At 47.4% G+C, this 19941-nt stretch overlaps 1 protein-coding gene and 1 long non-coding RNA gene across 3 annotated transcripts; one reads left to right on the forward strand and one right to left on the reverse strand.

Moving 5' to 3' along the window:
* Positions 1-8: 8 nt before the first annotated feature.
* LOC308195255 lies at positions 9-14075 on the reverse strand. The gene is made up of 4 exons (XR_013951373.1): positions 13743-14075; positions 12188-12259; positions 5771-9441; positions 9-191 (listed from the first exon to the last, which is right to left on the reverse strand). It is a non-coding gene; the product is annotated as an uncharacterized lncRNA (long non-coding RNA).
* On the forward strand, positions 12497-19941 carry ZBTB42 (zinc finger and BTB domain containing 42). 2 transcript variants are annotated; one of them, XM_080592340.1, is made up of 2 exons: positions 12497-13827; positions 15170-19941. In XM_080592340.1, exons 1-2 carry the CDS (start codon positions 13449-13451, stop codon positions 16609-16611), a joined length of 1821 nt encoding a protein of 606 aa, XP_080448466.1. In that variant the 5' UTR covers positions 12497-13448; the 3' UTR covers positions 16612-19941. The 2 variants fall into 2 exon arrangements, with proteins under 2 accessions (XP_080448466.1, XP_080448467.1); XM_080592341.1 differs by lacking the exon at positions 12497-13827 and adding an exon at positions 14297-14448.

A 19941-nucleotide genomic window follows, 5' to 3' on the forward strand; every position in this document is an offset into this window, starting at 1 on the left:
GACACAAAAACATTTCATTTTCAAACACTACAGGACATCTGCTTCTGGAGAGAAAAAGTTGCTTCTTCTCGGCAATCTGCACCAACTTGTAACTTATTTTTTCTCCTTGCTCAGAGGAAACAAAAGTCTTCTTTATACCATATCCTTTCCACTAATCTGGCAGCTATCCAGTGTGGGTTTAAACAGATGTTCTGGAAAAAAAATATGGCATATACAAATGAGATGGAATCCAGCAACTCAGTCATGGATTATTACAGATATAAAATACTAAGGGCTAAATTCTTCCCAGATACACGGTCTCTATAATATTTGGCACTAGATGTAAGAGTAGCACACAAACAAATCATTAATACCCTCATTATAATAATTATTATATATTTAGCACAAAGACCCCAGGCTGGATCAAACCCTTTGCATTAAATACTGTGCAGATGCGCGTTCAGGCTGAGGAGTTTACATTCAAAAGGCTGTACGCAGCAAGGACTTAGATATGTAAGTAACTTCACTTTTGCATGTTTGCAGGATTAAGCCCCACGTGATTACACCATTGGCAACAACGGGCATTTCTTACTTTCCATGCTGCAGCCTTTGAATAAATCAGGCAGTAATGAATGATTTGATGTTAAAAGGAAAGAATTTGAGTCTTGCTGTGTGTAAGTCTACTAAGCCTAAGGGCTGCCACAGGGTTATGTGCTCAGTGGTAGAAAATATATGGACACATACACTTTCTAGATATATATTATACACAATGCGATGAAAGTGATAACAGTATCTTTTTAGACCTAGGAAGAAACGTTTCCTTGCATATGGGGCAGCCCCACCAGTTCTACTAGCTGAAAAACACCTCCTTGCCTTCTGCTCCTCGGCCACACAATATGTGCACTACAGCCTAGCCTAACCCAGGAGCCAAAGCAGAAGCCCTGGAATGCATCCCCTGGTCTCCTGAAGGGCAATCCCCTCACGTAAGAGCTCCAGTAACGCCACTGGGATGACCTGTAAAAGCAGCTGGGAAGAAGAGCTTGGGCCCTGTGACGGGGCAACCCTGGGAGATCCCCCCCCAAGAATGCCTTCAGCTTCTATGGGTATCATAGAGAGAATATGGTCTGATGGGCCGAATAACACCTAAAAGCAAGTGTATCTGCATGGTCAGTGAAGAACCAGGTCTTCCCACGCCTCTTGGCGAACTCCTTGTCTTACACATCCAACCTGAGCTCCTTGACTGCCCTTTCCATTGTGCCTGCCATAGTTTGCTTTTCTCCAAAGCCGCTTTTTTTTTCCTTTTTTTTTTTTTTTTCCATTTTTCTCCAACTACTGTTCTCCCACCCTCACCTTATTTCTTCTGAATCTGAAATGAATTTGCTTCAAGCACTCTGGTGTCCTTTCAACTAAATGTTCTCCCAGACAACAAACTCCATTTTTAATTGTCCTGAGACTGTATAGCAATAAAGGCCAAAACTTACAGAAATAATCTAAAAATTCATTTTTTTGAGCATTACATAGGACATTTGATTACTTGATAAATAATTCTGATTCCTATTGTTGCTACCACTGAACAAAATAAAATGAAAGATGTTGAGGAAATACTAAGGTAAAGATTAGAAGGCATCCATTTGTCCCCATTTATCCCATTGCTTTTGTTTTTGGTCTCTAATGTCTCATCATTTCATCAGCTTCAGAGAAGTGACAGGGCAATGGAAGCACAGCAAACTCCAGCTTTTCTACCCCCATACAGTTTGAGATGAGAGCTCTTCCTATGGGTTACAATAGAGAAATAATCAGAAAATGTAAATAGAGAAGATAGAGAACTGGGCAGGTTCCTTTTTTTCCCCTAGACTCAAGGTGAAACACTAAACATCAGAAGGTTGGTAAGCCCAAGGAGATCAGAAAATTACTATCCGAGAAACATCACAAACATTCCTGGAAACACTGCTTCACCTGAAATGCAGTGAAAGAAAAACAGCCTGCGCTTTTCCCATCAGGAGCACGAAAAGTGTGCTCTTCCCTTCTGCTGCCCTTGCTGCAAAGTTAAATTTTTGGGTGAGGGCTGCCAGGGGCCAGACTCACGTGGCTGCTTGCTGTGGGATTTGCAGTCCCAGGGACAGAGGCCCCGGTGCTGGGCAGGCGAAGGTGCCAGCAGTGCCCAGCTGGAATCCACGCGTGCTTCAAGCCTCTGCATGTGTTGGTGCCCAGCCATGCAAACACGATTTCATTGCGTGCTCCTGAGCAACGCTAACTGTTTTAACTACAGATAAAAGAGCCGAACTGAACACGCAGGCTGGCTGCTGCAGGCTGCCTGGTTCTAGTTACAAGCTCAGGGAACCAAGAGACACAGGCTGCGAAGCTGAGCACAACATCTCCAAGCCAGTGCTGAGCTCAGATTTAATGGGTTATTTGATGACATGTGATTCTCCTTCTATATGAACAACATCTGCAAATACACAGAGAGTCTTTGGAATTGTTTTTGGTTTAAAAGAATTTGTTATTCAGAGCATCTCAATCAGTCACTCCCCAGCTTGCTGTTTTGGCTCGTCACAATGTCACGCTTGAGCCTTTCCACACCGTGCCTCGAGACACATCATTTTTATAATAATCAGGTGTTTGATATAGAAGCCTCCAGAGGCAACAGGAGAGACCCCTGATACCATAAGCCTACTGCTGGGGGTTAGAAACTAGGATGATGTTAGAGCAGGCAAAGAAGACAAAATTAAATGAAGGAAAAGACACATTTTCTGAAACTCCACTGGTTACATCCAGATTTCTCAGCAGCAGACACCCCAGCACTAGATGAGTTCACACGTGTTTCCTGCCCTGTGGCAGTGTGTCCACACGGCATCCCAGCCATCCCACAGGTTCTTCCAGAACAGCGATGCTTGGTCTCTCTAGGAATGAGCTCAGGCAGAACTCCTGGCTTTTTTTTCAGAGCACTCAAGTCACACAAAGGAATTAAGAGGATGATGAGAAAAAAAAATCAGAGAAAAACCTACCTCCATCATCTCCACCATGCATCTAGGGGTTTTATTATAGGCTCTTTCCGGTACTTAAAGGGGGCCTACAGGGAACTGTAGTGATAGAACAGGGGATAATAGTTTTAAACTAAAAAGGGTAGGTTTAGATTAGATATAAGGAAGCAATTCTTTACTGTGAGTGCAGTGAGGCACTGGCACAGGCTGCCCAGAGAAGCTGTGGATGCCCCATCCCTGGAAGTGCTCAAGGCCAGGCTGGATGGGGCTGTGGGCAACCTGGTCTGTGGAAGGTGTCCCTGCCCATGGCAGGGGGTTGGAATTAGTTGGTCTTTAAGGTCCTTTCCAACCCAAACCACTCTGATTCTATGGTTCTCCAGCTGCTACCAGTAGCAGAGTGACAGCGAGCTTTCTTCCCTATCTTCATCTGGAGCTAATAATATAACAAAGGTCATCCTGGGTGAGACCAAAGGTACACCTAGTCGAGTATCTGCTCTCCAACAAAGAGCAGCAGTGTTATGGAGGGCTGAGTGAAAGAACAGTGTGTGCAAACAGTGACACTTCCTCAGAATATTCTTCACGCTGCCAACATGTTGTGGCTTTCTAAGCCAAAAAGAGAGCATTGTGTTTAATGCCTTTTGGTGAGTTTATTGACCGTGACCTTTTCTAGTGGCCCTCACAACCTCATGCAGTTTTGGCACCCTAAAAGCGCTGTGCCGAGGAGATCCACACCGTCATTACAGTCTCATAAGGGATTGTCTCCTTAAACCATCCTGAACCTGCCATCTTGCTCAATTTACCTGATTTCACTGATTCTTGTCCTGGAAGAAAGAGGGAAGGACTGATCTCCCCATACTGATCCACTCCTGCCAGGCCTCCCTGAGACAACCGGGGCACACAGGCGGACAGCCCAGGAGCCCTGACAGCACGGCTGGGATCGGGAATGGCCTCGGAGGCCAGCTCAAAGGCAGGCTGGTACCAGCAGAGGCCTCAGCAGGCAGCGTGGCTGAGTTCACCAGCACCCGTGAGGAGTGTGGATGCACAAGTGCCGGGCAGGGCACGAACGCCGGCAGTGTGACCGGCAGGCAGATCGGCCTGCGCGCCAGCACTCTCTCTGCATTTACACAGACAGCAATGTTTTGGGGGATCATTTCCCCACAATTTGCTCAGCCATACCCCTTCTTTCCCTCACAGGCTTTAAGGAAGGAGCTGGAGGGCAGCTCCAGGAGCGCGCAGAGGCCGAAGAAGACGGTCCCAGGGAAGGCGTGTGGGCCGTGAGAGGCGGCGGGGAGGCACGTGCCCGTGCGCACCGGCACCAGGCCGCCTGAGAAGGGAACCAACATCGTTTGTGTGGGATGTTCCTCCCCCTCCCGCAGATCAAAAGGACAGCAGCAATGCAATCTGCTGTTTGTGTAGGAAATGTGTCAGAAGAGGGAAGGAGGGGATACACATGGGAACATCTGCTCTAAGAAGCCACTTGAAGATTAACCCTTTAGGTCCCGGGCCAGCCAGCACCTGCCGGCCATTAGGCACACGAGGAGTCTCTGTCTGACCGGGCCCGCATGCGTCCGCGGCGCCTTCCGCAAAGTCCTGGAGGAACATCGGGTGCTGAGTGCTGCTGAGGAGCATTTCTTCCTCTGCCTTCCTTGGGAAGGGATGGGGCTCACCTTGGAGCCCTTCCTTGTGCTGCTGGGCCATCATGCACAGGGGTAACTCCTCCAGCTGCGTTTAGGATGTGGGAAGAGCTGTGCGTGGCCAGACTTACACCCATGCAGGCACACCTGGACACGTGAAAGATTTGCAGCTTGGCTCCCTGAGACACTGGTGTGAAGAGCAGGCAGGACTTTTTATCTCCTTTATCAGACTTTAAGCACCTAAGCCCTCTGTTTTGTCTGCTCTCAGCACCAGCCCAACCTTGCTGTCCACAGCTGGCTGCTGCAGCTTTGCAAGAAGGACTAATCACAGAAAAATAAAGTTGTGGGCAGCACACTGCAGGTTTTATCTCGTGTCTGTGGCTATTACAGGTGCCCTGGTCACTCACAGCTGCCTCTCGTGCCCTTTGCACAAAAATTTGTCTCTGGGATGAAATATTTGCTGACCTGACTTTGTAACAGCACTGCACAGAAAAACGAGTACAGCAGAGAAAACAACAAAGAGGTTGTATTCCTTCTTCCTCCTGTGTACAAAATTAAAAAATCTCACATTGTCCCAGCGCAACCGAGTCGAGCACAAAAGGGAAAAAACAGCCCCGTGTTGTTCTAGGCCAGCCGCCAAGACAACTTGTGCAAGTTTGTGCTGGCAGCGGTGTCCCCGGGCAGAGGGGCTGCGCTGGCGGCCGCCTGCCCTGCTCCCTGCGTCACCTTCCTGCCACCCCCCTGCCGCCCCAAGCCTCCCACACGCTTCAGTGGGGGGCTCTTCGTTTATTTGGCATGTCCAGCAAAGTCCCGCGATTGCCGGGGTGGCACACGAAAGCCTGCTGTCTCTGTGAAAATATCAACCTTAGCCTGTTTCTGGAGGCAGGCCAACAAATCCTTACCCACAGAAATACTTTTACACAAGTATTTCAGTCAACAGGATTCCTTGCATGAGTAAGGGATTGTGGGATTTAGCCTTTACACATCTTATTTTTCCAGTAAATAAAATATACTTTTTTTGGCCTCTCTGGAGAACTTCACCATTTTTATCCTTTTGCTGCTCTGCCAGATTTTCCCTATTTCCCCGGAGCATCCTATCACTACAAATACTATTTACCGTGCGATTTCTTTGCCATCTCTGCTCCGTATAAATCTCTCCACATTTGCCTGCTTTACCTGTAGAAATGAGTTAAATCAGCAATCTGATCTAGTCAGGAGGCAGACAGAGATTGTTTGGATTTTGGTTTCTGCATCAGAGCCGGTCATCTCAGTATCGATTCTGGAAGAGGAAAGTTCAGGTGTAACCAAACAAAAACCCAAATTCCAGTTGTTTTTATCACAACTGAACTGAAAAGGACTTCTACTTTCTGTTTCTTTCACTACCTTCTCAAAAGTCTGGTCTAGATGTGCATAGTCAGAAATCCTCCCCCATATTCATCCCTTAGATGTAGCAGAGAGCTTGGGAGTACCCTGGTGGCAAAGGTATGGTCTGAACATTGCCCTGGACTTGAGCTGGAGGCCACCTCTGCTTCACGCGGTCCAGGTGAGTGCTCAGCCACGTGGACTATGGAATTAAAGGCAGACATGAGCAGCAGTACATCCTTTTGTGTATGCTGCCGGCCACGCAAATTAAGGTCCCAGAGTTATGCTAGCCAAAAGGAGATCTAAATCCACCCTCGGGTCTAAGTCTTGAAAGCTAGTAAAACCAACACAGATGGACAAAACACAGGGTTTTGGCACACTGCTGCCTCTTTCATAGTCCATTTAGTCTCACTTTTAGTGTAGTCCATATTTTTTTTTTGAAAATTAACGTAGAATCATAGAAACAGAATGGTATGGGTTGGAAGGAACCTTAATGCCCATCCAGTTCCACACCCCCGGCCATGGACAGGGACACCTCCCACCAACCCAGGTTGCCCAAAGCCCCATCTAGCCTGGCCTTGAACACCTCCAGGGATGGGGCATCCACAGATTCTCTGGGCAACCTGTTCCAGTGCCTCACCGGGCATAGCAAAGAATTTCTTCCTAAAACCTAATCTAAACCTTTGAGTTTAAAGCCTTTACCCCTTGTCCTACCACTACACTCCCTGATAAAGAGTCCCTCCCCATCTTTTTCCTTTCACATTTCACCTTAATGCCAGCTTCTGCAAGACCCCTTGCTCTACAGAATGAAAAATACTGTCACCAGCACACTTTCCATGACACTAATCCATTCATCCCATCCTGCTGAGACTGGGTGACATCCTACTAGTGACACCTGCAGATCCCCAAGAGGTGCTTATCATCCCAGGTTATTTCCTTCCATTTAGGAACTGGTACGTGCTGGCCTCCAGTTAAATGCCATGCTGAGGGTCTTTGGGAAGCCCCTTTCCCAAACGCTGTGTAAGAAGTGTCACCAGGTTTGCCAGACAAGACTGACATTTCACAAAAGGAGCATGTAATAAGCTGGTATTTTTTCACAAAGCTTTGTGCCTTTGCTAACATTCCCATCATCACATATCCTGAGAAATTTAGTTTCCAAGGGCAAACTCCTAAAAACTTTCTGCTCCGCTGGAGATCAGGCTCTTCGCTTTGTTGCAGGAGGAATGCAGTAATGTAACACACTGGGTCTCAAACTGCAGACTGAACTCCTGATATCCTGAAGTCAGAACAGGGAGAAACCATGATGCAAGAGCAAAATGTTCAGTGTACAAGTACCAGACCTGAAACCAAAACCCTTCCACAGGCAGAGAGTCTACCTGAAGCTAAATTAAAACTTATTCTCCGTCTTCATGGAGTCCTTTTCCTGTCACTACACCTTCACCTGGGTGCCAAGCGCTCATTTCCCCATAGGCCCAGCCCTGCAACCAGCTTTAAGTATCCAACACCCAGTGAACTCAGCAGCCACCTTCTTAAGCTTAATGTTATTCACCTATCTCAGTGATTCATTAGAACAGGACCTACACTGAGAATCTAATTAAGACCAAAGTTCCACATTCATTTCCAGAGCAGTAAAAGGCAAGTTATGTAAACTCACAGCAAGTACTTCTTCTTTTACCAGAAGAGCAAGATAAAAGCATAAAACACATCCATAGGCAAAACAGTAAAGGAGGGGAGAGAAGGCTTTGGCAGACAGTACATAAGAGAAGGAAGTCTAGAAAGATACTTTTATTTGCATTTCTTACATTACATGCTCTGGACTTTCCCTCCACCTGGAATACATTAGAAGGAAGTAGAGCGCCCAGTGGGATGGCTACTATACACCTCTAAGACAATAGCAGCTCTTTTTAACTAGAAAAATCATCTGCTTTGCTCCCCCCATTCTCAGTCTCCCATTTCTCTCTCTCCACTGCCCGGAGGCTGGACTTCTCTCGGAGGTGCGCTTGGCACCCAAGCTCCCAAAGGAGTCAAGCAAAGGCTGGGAGCACACCAAGCCCAGCTTCCCTCAGCACACAGCTCCCAGACTCACACCCAAATCCTTCCTGTCCAGTGCTGCCACTTCCAAAATCCTCATCCCAGCTCCTCTGAACAGACTAAGGAGAATACAGGTTGAGGCATGGTGAAGAGGAGGACAGATGCCCGTGCATGGGAAGAGAGGGAGTCTTTTAAGGCCTGAGATGGCAGATTTATCAAATGAGGATGCTTGTTCTAGCAATCTGTTCGGACAGCCCTACAGTCTACAACTCATCCCACTTAAGTGAGATGTGTACACCAGCTCTGCCTCACAAAGTTCAGGGTAATAGTTGGAGATAAAGTTGGTTTATCCTGGAACAAAGGATTTTCCAAGGAACGGCTGCTGAACTGGCACCCCAACATCACTTGTACTAAGCCTTTTATTCTAGGTTGTATTTTTGCTTAGCAAGTGTTTCCATTGTGAGATTTCCCAGATCTAATATAGCAAAACACGTCTGCAATATTTAGCTGTGCTTTCTTTTGGGAGTTACTAAAATAAAGTGCATTGTTAACAGAGTGTATTATTTGCTTACAAACAGCAACGCCAATTAAGAACCTCTCCTTTAATAAGATATTTGTAACTCTACACTGGACCCTACAATGCTGCTTAGCTTATCAGAGGACACATCAGCTTCTGATTTAAAGGGTTTTGTCTGGGCCTGGCAACTTTTATGCCCAGTCCCAAAGCAGACACCAATTTGTCTCTTACAAGCCTCTGTTATTTGCGGACTCTCAATGCCATCCTCTATATATCCTGCTATGAACTTCCATATACCTGCTAATTTATAACAAGGGCAAGATCCCTAGGAAGATTTCCTTCCTAGGGATTGATGGATGGATAAATAAATAAAACAAATATCAAAAAGGAAATAACCTGCTTAATTGTATTAGATAATATTAAAGTAAATGGATGTCATATTCTGAACTTTATGTAAGTAAAGCTGAGCAACACTGAAATATGACTGTCAGGGTGATTAGCAAGGGTGAAAGAGGAAAAAAAACTCCCAAAGAGGAGAATGTGCCTTATCAATGCCGTGCAAATTTCCTCAACCACTACAAATTAAGTGTGCTCCCTATACACAAAAAAAACAATGGATTTTTAAAGGCTGAAAAAGTACCTTCATTTACAGTTTCTAGAAATCCAAAACACGGCAGATTGTAACAAAACCAAGCAGAAGCTGAGGGTTAGGTGAGCTGAGTGAAACTGTGAGAGCTGAATAATGAAGAGGAACCCATCCGTCTCCCGGCCGCTGACAGCAGCGACGAGGTACAGGTGCGACAGGCAGCGCCTGGCTGCTGCAGGCAGGGATCTTGCTTTCGTAGCGGAGCCGAACGTGACCTGCGCCAGAGGTACCTCTGTGGAGTCCTTTGCACCCCTAACGCATCAAACTGGATTGGCCTGTCCTTACTGATATCTGTGTTATAGAAAATACAAGTTAATATGTAATTTATACATGCAGCTTAGGGCTATCAGGAGTCTATTGACTCCATAGGATGACTTGATAAGGCCCTAGCTGCTACAAGAGATAGTCACAAACAGTCCAGTCCATGCAGGGTCTCACTGTCAGGGACAAATCAGCAGGACAGCCGTAAAACAAATACAATACACATAAGCACACTGCTCAGGAGACTGTCTAAGATATATACTCTGATTAATGTCTGGAACGCCAATAGTGCCTGTTATTGCTTCCTTGAGTCCTAAAAGAGGTGCTAGAAGGGGATCTCTAGGCCGGTGTCACACTAAGGGTAAGTGGCTGAGGGAGGCCCTTCTTCTGAGTCATGATGTTCAGAAAGGACCCCCTCGCTTTCTCAACTCCTCAGAGAGGAGCCTGGCTGTGGCTGGATCCAGTCCTAGCCCCAGATCTGGTCAACGGTTTATTCCTAAAGGATTTTGTCTCCTTCCCTGCTTGGTAAGGAGGGTGCCCAGGCTTGTCGGTCCACTGGTAACTGGAGGACTCATCCTCCAAACCGAGGTTTCTGAATACCAAATCTACACTTCGGGTGAGGTGGGACTAAGTCATTATATCGTGTGCCGAATGGCTCTCAACAAGACTTGTGTTGTCAGTCATGAAAAGAGGAGGAGGGGGTGAGGCCAGCATTGGGTACAGGGACAGATTGTTCCCCTGGCTTCATCTGAAACACCATCAGACCGTGAGGCTTCCGCCTCACCCCAGACATTGCTTAGCTGCTGGAGCCTCATACATGCTGATTGTTCAACTGCAAACCTCCAACATCTGGCCTATGCTTTGGCCAGATGAGCAAGATAAGCATGTCAATCAGCTCACATTCCTGCATGTCAATTAGCTCACGTTCCTGCTCAAGCCTGGTCTCAGCAATTCTCCGCTGATTTACGGTCACTTGGTATTTTGACACCAACAAGCCTGGCGTTATCCCGCAGAAGGTCATCCCGCTTTTCTGTGGCTTGGCTGCAAACTGAGCAACCCCCTGAAAGCTGACCTTGGGTATGACTGCCGGGTAAGTGCTGGAATAGACTGCAAACTGGGGGGCATCCACAAATTCCAATGGCAGCTCCTTCTCCTAACACCATGGGGCTTGGCACCCTTTGGGATTAAATTCCTCCCTGTTTCAGAGGAGGTGATGAAGGTTTCAGTCTTGCTGTCTGTACAGGATAAATCAACATTTGGAAAACTTTGGAAGAACTGCAAATAAACCTTGCTATGACCACTACACTTAAAACATCTTCAGTACCTGCAGTATTAAACACTGCCTCTCTCTCTGAAATGCGACTGGACTACCACAAAGAAGATTCCATGAAAAAAAAAAAAGAACATAAAAGCACTGAAATCATGTAGGAACAAACACAAAGAGGCTGCTACCCAATGAGGTGTGAGAGAAAACGATTAAATCACATGAAAAACCTGTTGCTACCACTTCTACATTTGGCCAACGAAAAGGGATTGAGAGGCCCCACTTGGTAAATATATACTCTCCTTGGATCAAAGGGGTAAGAATGGAAGCGAGTCCTCGGGCTTTATGGACCTGATCCAGTTGGTTTTTCTACTAATTTCTGTGGGATTTGGCTGGTGTCCAGGCAGCATAAACAACCAGGACCAGGGCTAGTCCCGCCTGGCAAATGAAAGCCCTGCTAGCACCGCCAACTTTTCCTCTCTGCTCTAAACCTGCATTTTCTGCTCAGCTCTACAATGCTACGTGAGCGGCAAGATGCTTGCTGGCTCCCAGGAGGGTTTTAGCCAAGCCCAGGAGCTAACATTGCTGCCAAAGGATGCCTGATACATCAGCTCCAGACACTTTCCATCAGTCCCCGTTCACATGCAGCTGTCCTCGCATTTGGCAATGGGATGGGGGTGTTGTCCCCCAGCCCGGGCCGTGGTCAGAGAGTTTCCTATGGGCTGTGGGGACTGGGCAGCTGCTGCCTGGCTCCTTTCACTCGGGGAAGGACTGAAAATGGAGCCTCTTCCTAATGGTACTGGAGTCTTTGTCTTGCCGAGGCTATGGGGCCAGAGAGATGAAAGTAGAGCATTTGCTTGTGATTTTCCTGCTTTCATGAGGGCCTTCAGAAAGGCAGGAGCTTTCAGAATAAAGTTTCTGGGGCAGTTCTTCCTGTTGCCTTGCCTCGAGTAATCACTTAGGGCTTGTTTACACTAGAGAGTTGTACTACCAGTATTTTATACAACTGCACCGAAATCAGCACAACACCTGTATTGTGTCTATCGCTACCGTGGTGCGAAGGCGAGCCTACTATTTCTGAGGCCTTGAAAAGCAAGCCAACAATGAGCAGAATGGATAAGGGGAGAAAATGAGAACACTGCCGTGTTTCTTGACATTTCAAACTCGGTAACGACCACAGATTCATTGTGAAATTGTAACTGGTTTACTAAAAATAAAATACTGTTAGATTGTAGACAATTATTCCTAGCTTACAGAACCCAAACAGGAATTGAATCCTTAGTTTTTTTTTTCATTTTCTTTTTCCTCCCCTTATTATTAAAGGAGAGAGGGAAAAAATGAACAATGTATTACACAAAATAAGGGATTTATGCCAAGCAGCATAATTTGTACAAATACAGGAGACTGCCCAATATTTCTAGTATACAAAGGGAAGCTCTACAAGTCGTCACATCCACACAGAGGGCTTCACGGAAGCTGCACTCGGCTTGTTGAAGAAACCGCTTCACTTACGGTGGAGCCTGTGTTGTCTTCAGCACTGTCTTCAAAAGGACAGAGTTCCCACCCCAGGATGGTGTCTGTGATCTGAACAAACAGATGAAGGTCTCAGCTTTACCAAACAGCGATGGATTTAACCCCAGCACCCTTAACTCTCACTGGAGCTGGTCACTTCTGCGTTCTGGGCTGGACTTTCCCAATTTGAACAACATCGATAATGATATTACAGTAGGGCTTTGTGACAGCGCAGTCGCTGACACTCAAAACCCACCCAAATACCCTGGCATTCACTGCCAATTGAATTAAACCGTCAAGGTCTGTGAGAGGGAAGTGGCTGTTGGCAAAAAATAGATGCTGAATTCTGTGACAAAGAGCCTGAGGATTAAATATCGATGAATTGGACCAAATTACTAACAAATATACCAACCGATAAAAGTGATGTTTTAAGGTGCTAATGCCATCATTGGGCATTGAAAAAGAAGAAGAAAAAAAAAGAAGTTGCTATCCTAGATACTATAATTTAGACAGGCAACCTAGAGGAGGAAAAAGAAAGGAGTTTCTCTGCATTACTTGGTGGAAGCAAGAGTCTCCTGACCAGAGCCACGCAGGGTGCTTGCAGCAGGGCTCTGATCCTCTCTCCACTCACCCGAACCCAACAGCGTTGCAAAACACACCCCTTTTCTTTTTAAGCACGGCTAAAACCTCACACAAAAAGAAATATACACGCGATAAAGTCAGCCTGGACCCGGAGCCCCGCTCCAGCGCTTCGGGTCCGAGGCCACCTCCACCTGCCGGGGGACCCAGCGGCGGGGCCGGCTGCAGCCGGGGGGCTCCGGGAGGCTCAGGGCAGGGGGGGTGAAAGCCCCCCGGTCCCGATCCCGATCCCTATCCCTGTCCCCAGCAGCGCCAGGGAGCAGCTCCGGGCTGCGGTGCGGGCAGCAGGAGCCGTGCCCGACTTTTCTCCGTTTGCTGGGGCGGGAGATCCCCCACTTTTTTTTTTTTTTAATCACTCTAAACGCTCTCACTTTTGATGGGATTACAGCTAATTAAAATTTAAAATTCGAATCAACTACGGAAAAGGTCATCTCAAAAAAAAAAAAAAATCCGCAGGCATCTGGTAGCAAAACTAAAGCCGAAGAGCAGGGGAGCGCACGGCCGGGGCTGCTCGGTCCCGGTGCCGGTGCCGGTCCCGGTCCCCGTCCCCTCTCCGCGCCAGCCCCCGGGGGTGCGCGCCCCGCTCCGCGGCCGAGTTGGGAGCGGGACGGCGGCGGGGCCAATGCAGCGGCCGGGCGGGGAGGGGAGGAAGGGAGGGGAGAGGAGGAGGAGGAGGAGGAAGAGGAGGGCAGCGGGGAGGAGGAGGAGGAGGAGGGGAGGGCGCAGCCGGCACCGCGCACCGGCCGCCGGGGCTGGCCGGGGCGCCGGGGGGCTATTGTGTGCGCCGGGCGGGGACGCACGCTTGCACACGCGTTCCCCCCCCCCACTCCCGTTTGCACACTCGTTTGCACACTCACCACCAGCACCCCCCCGCGGCTCGGGAGGACAAATATCGCGAGAGCGGCCGGCGACCAACCTGCTCCGCAGCCCCGCCGCGCCGCCGCGCCCGCGGAGCCCCCGCGCAGCGCCCGCATGCAGCCGCGCAGCCCCGGCGCGCCTCGGTGAGTAGCGGGACCCCCCCCCCCCCAAACTGCCCCCGCCTGCCCTTCCCCTGGGGGGACGAGGGGGAAAAAACGCTCCCTGCAAAGTTGGGGAGTGCTCCCAGAGGCTTTTTGGGGGTGCTCGAGGGGTAGGGGGGCGCCCCGGAGGGGTTGCGCGGGGTCCCCCCCCCCCTCCATTTGGTGCGCGGAGCCGGGCGCAGGCGAAGGTCACGGCGGTGCTGCGGGGAGCAACTCCGGGGAGGGAGGTGCGGGGGGGGGCACCGCTGGGAAGGGGGGGGGGGGCGGGCTCGGGGCAAGTTTGTGGGATTTAATCGCGGGCTATAAATGGGGCTGCTGGAACTTTAAAAGGCAGCAAGCTGTGGTTGGCTGGTAGCGAGATTTGGAGTAACATATGGCATTAAAAGGCGCACAGCTGGAGGTAGCATTTCCATCGCAGTGAAGTCAGAGCAGCTGACTCTCCAGCTTGCGGTGTAATTAGCAAACCGAGCACTCCTCCTTCCCTCCCAGCCTCCCTCCCTCCAGCCTCCCTCCCTCCCTCCGCGCCTCGCTCGCACTCGCGCACGCACCCGCGGCCGCTCCGCGCTCCCCCTGCCCGGCTCCGCGCCCCGGCCCCGCGGGAAGGTAAGGACCCGGCGGGCAGCCCTCCCGCCTCTTATTTTCCTCCTTGCCCTTTAATAACTTCAACGGAAACTTTTTTCTTTTTTTTTTTTCCGCTTTTTTTTTTTTTAATTTATTTTTTTCCCCTTCGTTTTGCATGCGGGGTGCTGCTGCTGCTGTTGCTCTGCCTCCATCCCCGTCCTCCTCCTCCTCCTCCTCCTCCGTGCCTGGGAAAACGCCGCTTCCCCGGAGCGAGCCGCGGCTGTTTTGTTGTGATTCCGTGCATGAGGAGCGGGGATAAAGTTTAAATTGTGTGTGTGTGCGTGACGGGGGTAATGCGCTTTATTAAAAGATGCCCCGAGTTAGCGTCGCTGGGAAGAGAGCCTGGGAGTTTGTGCTTTTTATTTATTTGTCTTTCTTGCCTCTTCTTAATTTTATTAAAGTGCTTAGTGGGAGAAACAAAGGTTGGAGGGGCTGCTGCTTTACTAGCTTTTGTTTACTTACAATCAAGTTTTTCCTGTTCGGAGCAGGTGCGAAAGGATGAGAAGCATGTTGTGTTGTTTTCTTCTTTTTTTTTTTTTCTTCTTCTCCCCCCCTTTAATAAAACTATTACAGACAATTAACAGTAAACGTTATCTCCAAGGCTGTTTCTTTGGCTTGTGTTACCAAAAAGCCGATCTGTTTGTTACAGCTGCTAGGAGGCTTTAGTTTACAGTAGCATTCAAGTTTTTCCTGTTTTGAACAGGTTATGAAGGAAGAATGGAGTTTCCAGACCATAGCCGCCAGTTGCTGCAGTGTCTGAGTCAGCAGCGTCACCAGGGCTTCCTGTGTGACTGTACTGTTTTAGTTGGAGAAGCTCAATTCAGAGCTCACAGAGCCGTTCTTGCCTCTTGCAGTATGTACTTCCATCTTTTCTACAGGGACCAGTTAGACAAAAGGGATATTGTGCATCTGAACAGTGACATTGTCACAGCCCCTGCCTTCAGCCTGCTGCTCGAATTCATGTACGAGGGAAAGCTGGAATTCAACAGTCTCCCGGTGGAAGATGTGCTGGCTGCAGCTAGCTACCTCCACATGTATGACATTGTGAAAGTCTGCAAGGGCAAGTTGAAAGATAAAGAATTATGTCCGGAGGAGAAGATTAATGATGAGGTGGCCGGTTTGGAGAAAGCGGAGCATTTTCTAGATGCCGGAGCGCCCCTGGTCCACGAGTTTGACCCAGGAAACAAACAAAAATTCAGCGTTGCAGAATACGACAGAGCGGCAGGCAAAGAAAAGGTCAGCAGTCACCCCGCCTGGTCCTCTGATCATATAAGTGTCAGCTCTGCGCCGACAGAGGCAGAATCGTGCGCCGCAGCAGCTGGAAAAACAAAGGCTAATGTCAATAGTTCCACAGGACCTTTGTCCCAAAGGTCTGTTAACCATACCCTGGCTTCGGGTGATGTGGACTGCGCGCTGGATTTGTCTTTCAAGCCCGTGCCGGGGAGAGATTCCTTACACCCCTCCTATGTCTTTGGACAGCTGGCTTCCGACAGCCAGCAGCAGGGTACCGAGCCACTTGTTAAAGATGAACAAGACTTGCTGTCAGATCAGGAGGACAGCGAAGCCAGGAGTCCGGAGAGTCAGCATTTTGGGAATTCAGCCAAAAGCCTAGTGACAGGGTTAGGACACATGTTCGCGGGGAATGGCAGCTCTCATGCCCGAGAGGAGGATATAGATCAAGACCGAGACGAGAGCGAGGATGACATGGATTCGTCGGACATCTCCTCGGGCGTGCTCGTGCCTCCCGGGCATATCTGCATTTGCCCCCTGTGTAGCAAGGTGTTCCCGAGCCCGCACATCCTTCAGCTGCACCTCAGCTCCCACTTCCGCGACAAGGACGGCTCGCGGACCCGGCTGTCGCCCGACGGCTCGGTGCCCACCTGCACCCTCTGCGGAAAGACTTTCTCCTGCATGTACACCCTCAAGAGACACGAGAGGACTCACTCGGGCGAGAAGCCCTATACCTGCGGCCAGTGCGGAAAGAGCTTCCAGTATTCCCACAACCTCAGCCGCCACGCGGTCGTGCACACCAGGGAGAAGCCCCACGGGTGCAAGTGGTGCGAGAGACGGTTCACGCAGTCGGGGGATTTATACAGACATATCCGCAAATTTCATTGTGGCCTTGTAAAGTCCTTGGTGGTTTGAGACACGTCGTTTTTTTCTCCTGTCCCCCACACCCCCCGGCCCTTTTAAAACAAAACAGGAAAAAAAGGCAGCATCTGAATTTTCTATTTTTTTTTCTTTTTTTCTTTTTTTTTCTTCCTTTATTTTGGTGATATTCACTTCAGGTATATGATCTTTAAAAGATGCAGAGGTGTACACTCCAGAGGCCTTTTAATGCAATCCTTCCACCTCTCCATCTCCCCCGTCCCCTGCCTCCTTCCCTTCAGGTCTTCTCTTGCGCACCCATGCTACATTATTAATGTGAAATGATCTAAGTAGTTCTGCAATGATTTAGCATCTGTTTTCATGCTGGAAGTACTTGCTTTGTGGTCAGGGTGTGTTTTTTGTGTTTTTTTTTCTTTTTATTTTTAGTTTGAAGAAAGATTGCTTGTAAGTAAATTCCGGAGAAATACTTGGATTCCATTAAGCTTCCCTGATGCCGTCTGCGTAGTGCGTAGAAACATCCGAAGAGACGACCGATGGCTTAAATACATTTCAGCGCAGGGAAATTTCTCTGCGTGTATCTCTAACAGGCTGTAGTCGTATTTCATAGAGCTGGAAGAGACCTCAAATTGGCCCAAAAGATAAAGGGGAAGGGGGGAGAATTTCTGGATACACCTTTGGTACTAGTCACTTTGTTGTTGTTGTTGTCGTTGGCTTTTTTTTTGTTTTTAATTATGTCGGAATAGTTCTGCAATCAGTCCTGCAATCTGAACGAGAAGTTTTTGCCTCGAGGCTTGCCTTAGTTTCCCTTCCCACCCATGCGCTCGCCTACAGCAGAGCACGGAGCTGCTTCATGGCTTGAAAAAAGCCCATCCACAGCGGCCTCGCTCCTCGGCTGCCGAGGGATGTGCGCTGGCACGGGTCCGAAATCCTGCTCTCCGTGAACGGTTGCATCCCCACATTGGTGGTGCGGGGACAGCCCCGCTCCTGGTGCGAAGGTGGCAGCAGGGGATCGCGTGGCTCTGGTGATGGGAAGGGGCCAGCACCCCGTCTCGCCTTGGCCGGCTGCTGGGCTCCCCCTGCTCTGGGCACCCGGTGCTGAGCATCCGAGGAGACGCCCCTCTCGCTGTCTTCCCCGAGAAGTTTGCTGGGGGGCTGCCGTCGGCAGCTCAGGGTTTTATTTCTTGGTTTTTAAATGAAGTTGGTAATCCCTCTGGGCCCAGGTCCGTGCAATCCCTGCTGCTAAGGGGCAGTCGGAAGAGGAAGCGTTGGAGGGAAAGCGTGGCCTAACTTTCCCCCCCGCACCCTGCCAAATCACCACCTTTCTCCGGGGCGGTTTTTGGATCTTGGGGTGGTTTTATCTTTCACTTTTTAATTATTATTGTTCGTGTTGTTTTTCTCTTTTTTTTTTTTTTGTGAACTGAGGCTGCCTGTAACCATAACCAGTTTTACTCCAAACACAGTAACTCAATTACTTGCCTAATAGAGCATCCTTTGGGCTGTGCATGTCAGTAAATATCGGATTATTCCTTTCCAGTCAAATTATCCATTCAGGGTACATGTATGTGGGACTGAAATATAATAATAATATCTGAGGGTTTTGAATGTCGTTCTGCTGCGTTACTGTTGCTTCACCATCCTTCCTCACACTCCTGGATTATTTTTTTTTGTGAAACAAGTGTTTATTTTTAAATGAACATGAAGCACTGAGTTTGATTCTTTTTTTTTTTTTTATAGTTGTGCTTAAAATACTGTATTTCATCTTATAAAGAAAGAATTGCCTGATGCCTTCCCCTTCTGGTCCAAAACCTGAGCACTACCTACATAAATAATATGGGATTTTTTTTTATTTTATTTTATAAGTACTTCCTCTTAAAAGAAAAAAATAACAAGATTGTTACAGCCTCCTCTTATTCATCTCTTAAACTATGAATGTACATGTAATGTGAAATTTTGCTTCTATTTATAGTTTTGGGTTTTGTTTTCAGTCTAATTTGTCTACTGTAAAATATTTTTGCTGAACCTGTTACATATGGAAGTTGTGGGAGAGTACTGTATCTTGAACATAAGTGGCTTTGGTACTGTGGTCTTATTCTACTTAATCAGCTTTTTCTTTTTTTTTTCTCCTTTTTGCTGTGATTGGAAATAGCACTGAACAAAATCTACTAAAATTAAGTTATTTTTCTTTCTACTAAAATTAAGTTATTTTTTTCTCCTGAAGATACTTGATATAGTATTTATTAGATTTTTTTTTGAAGTGGAATTATTACTGTTAATCTATTTCAAAACTAGTTAATTTACACTTTACTTTAAATTTTATAACAATGTTTTTGCATGTTGAACAACATGTAAACAGTTTAATGTAGAGTCAGCATTACTGAAGCTGGTAATCTCTTAATTTTGCATTTTTGTGACACTTTTTGCATTTCAGTCTTCAGTTTGTTTGTTTTTTAAGATCATAAAATAGGATGTGCCATAAGACATCGCTAGTGTATGGAGCAGGGAAAAGTTTAAACAAGTTTGTGTCTGATGCTAGTATAGGAATAATTCATTAAACTGATGCTATGAGCATGCTCTGTACTGCAGTGAATATGGGGCGAAAGTTTAAAAAAGAAAAAAAAAGACTTTCTCATTCTTTACTGCATCATAAACACACTGTTCTCATCGTCTGGTATTTGTGTTCCCACTCCTCATAGCTTGAATTTCTAAAGTAAAGACGTTTGCACTTATTTTTGTCCTTAAGGTGACTTTTTTTGGCTCTCTCTCTGTGTCTCCGAGTTGCAATAGCTCTGAGCATGTTTTCAAAGTGGTTCATGGCTCTACAGAGAAGTACTAAAAACATTGCACACTTCGGCTTGTCTTTTCACAAACTGTTTCACTGCGGGGCAGTGGCCGTCCCGGTAGGGGATGGTCCTGCGCCACATTTTAAACACTGGATTTGTCTTCTACTACAAACAAATACTGTGAAGTTAATGTAAAAAAAAAAAATAAAAATAAAAAATCATTGATATTTTTAATTGTTTTTAATCTTGGTGCAGTTCAGATTAAATATGTATATTTAAAGACACTAATTTTTGTGGGAGAGTTTTATAGTATACAGTATGTAGAGAAGCTATTGGAATGGAATATATTTTATAAAAACGTTCTATCACTGTTTTATAGTGAACTATTTTTCCTTCAGTGTTAGCGTAATGCTGTTAGTCTAGATACGACAATCGCAGAAGGAGTGATTTAAGCTACTGTTAGCGCTTAGTTTTGCGTGGAGTTCTGTTTGCAACTGTATTGGTATGTGCTGTAAAATGTGACAATCGTGACTAGGATTGTTGTCTTTATAAATTTACACGAAATAAAATGTGCTAGAGTTGTAAA

The sequence above is a fragment of the Anser brachyrhynchus genome (genome assembly GCF_964034855.1).
Source record: "Anser brachyrhynchus genome assembly, chromosome: 5".
NCBI classification, from domain to species: domain Eukaryota; kingdom Metazoa; phylum Chordata; class Aves; order Anseriformes; family Anatidae; genus Anser; species Anser brachyrhynchus.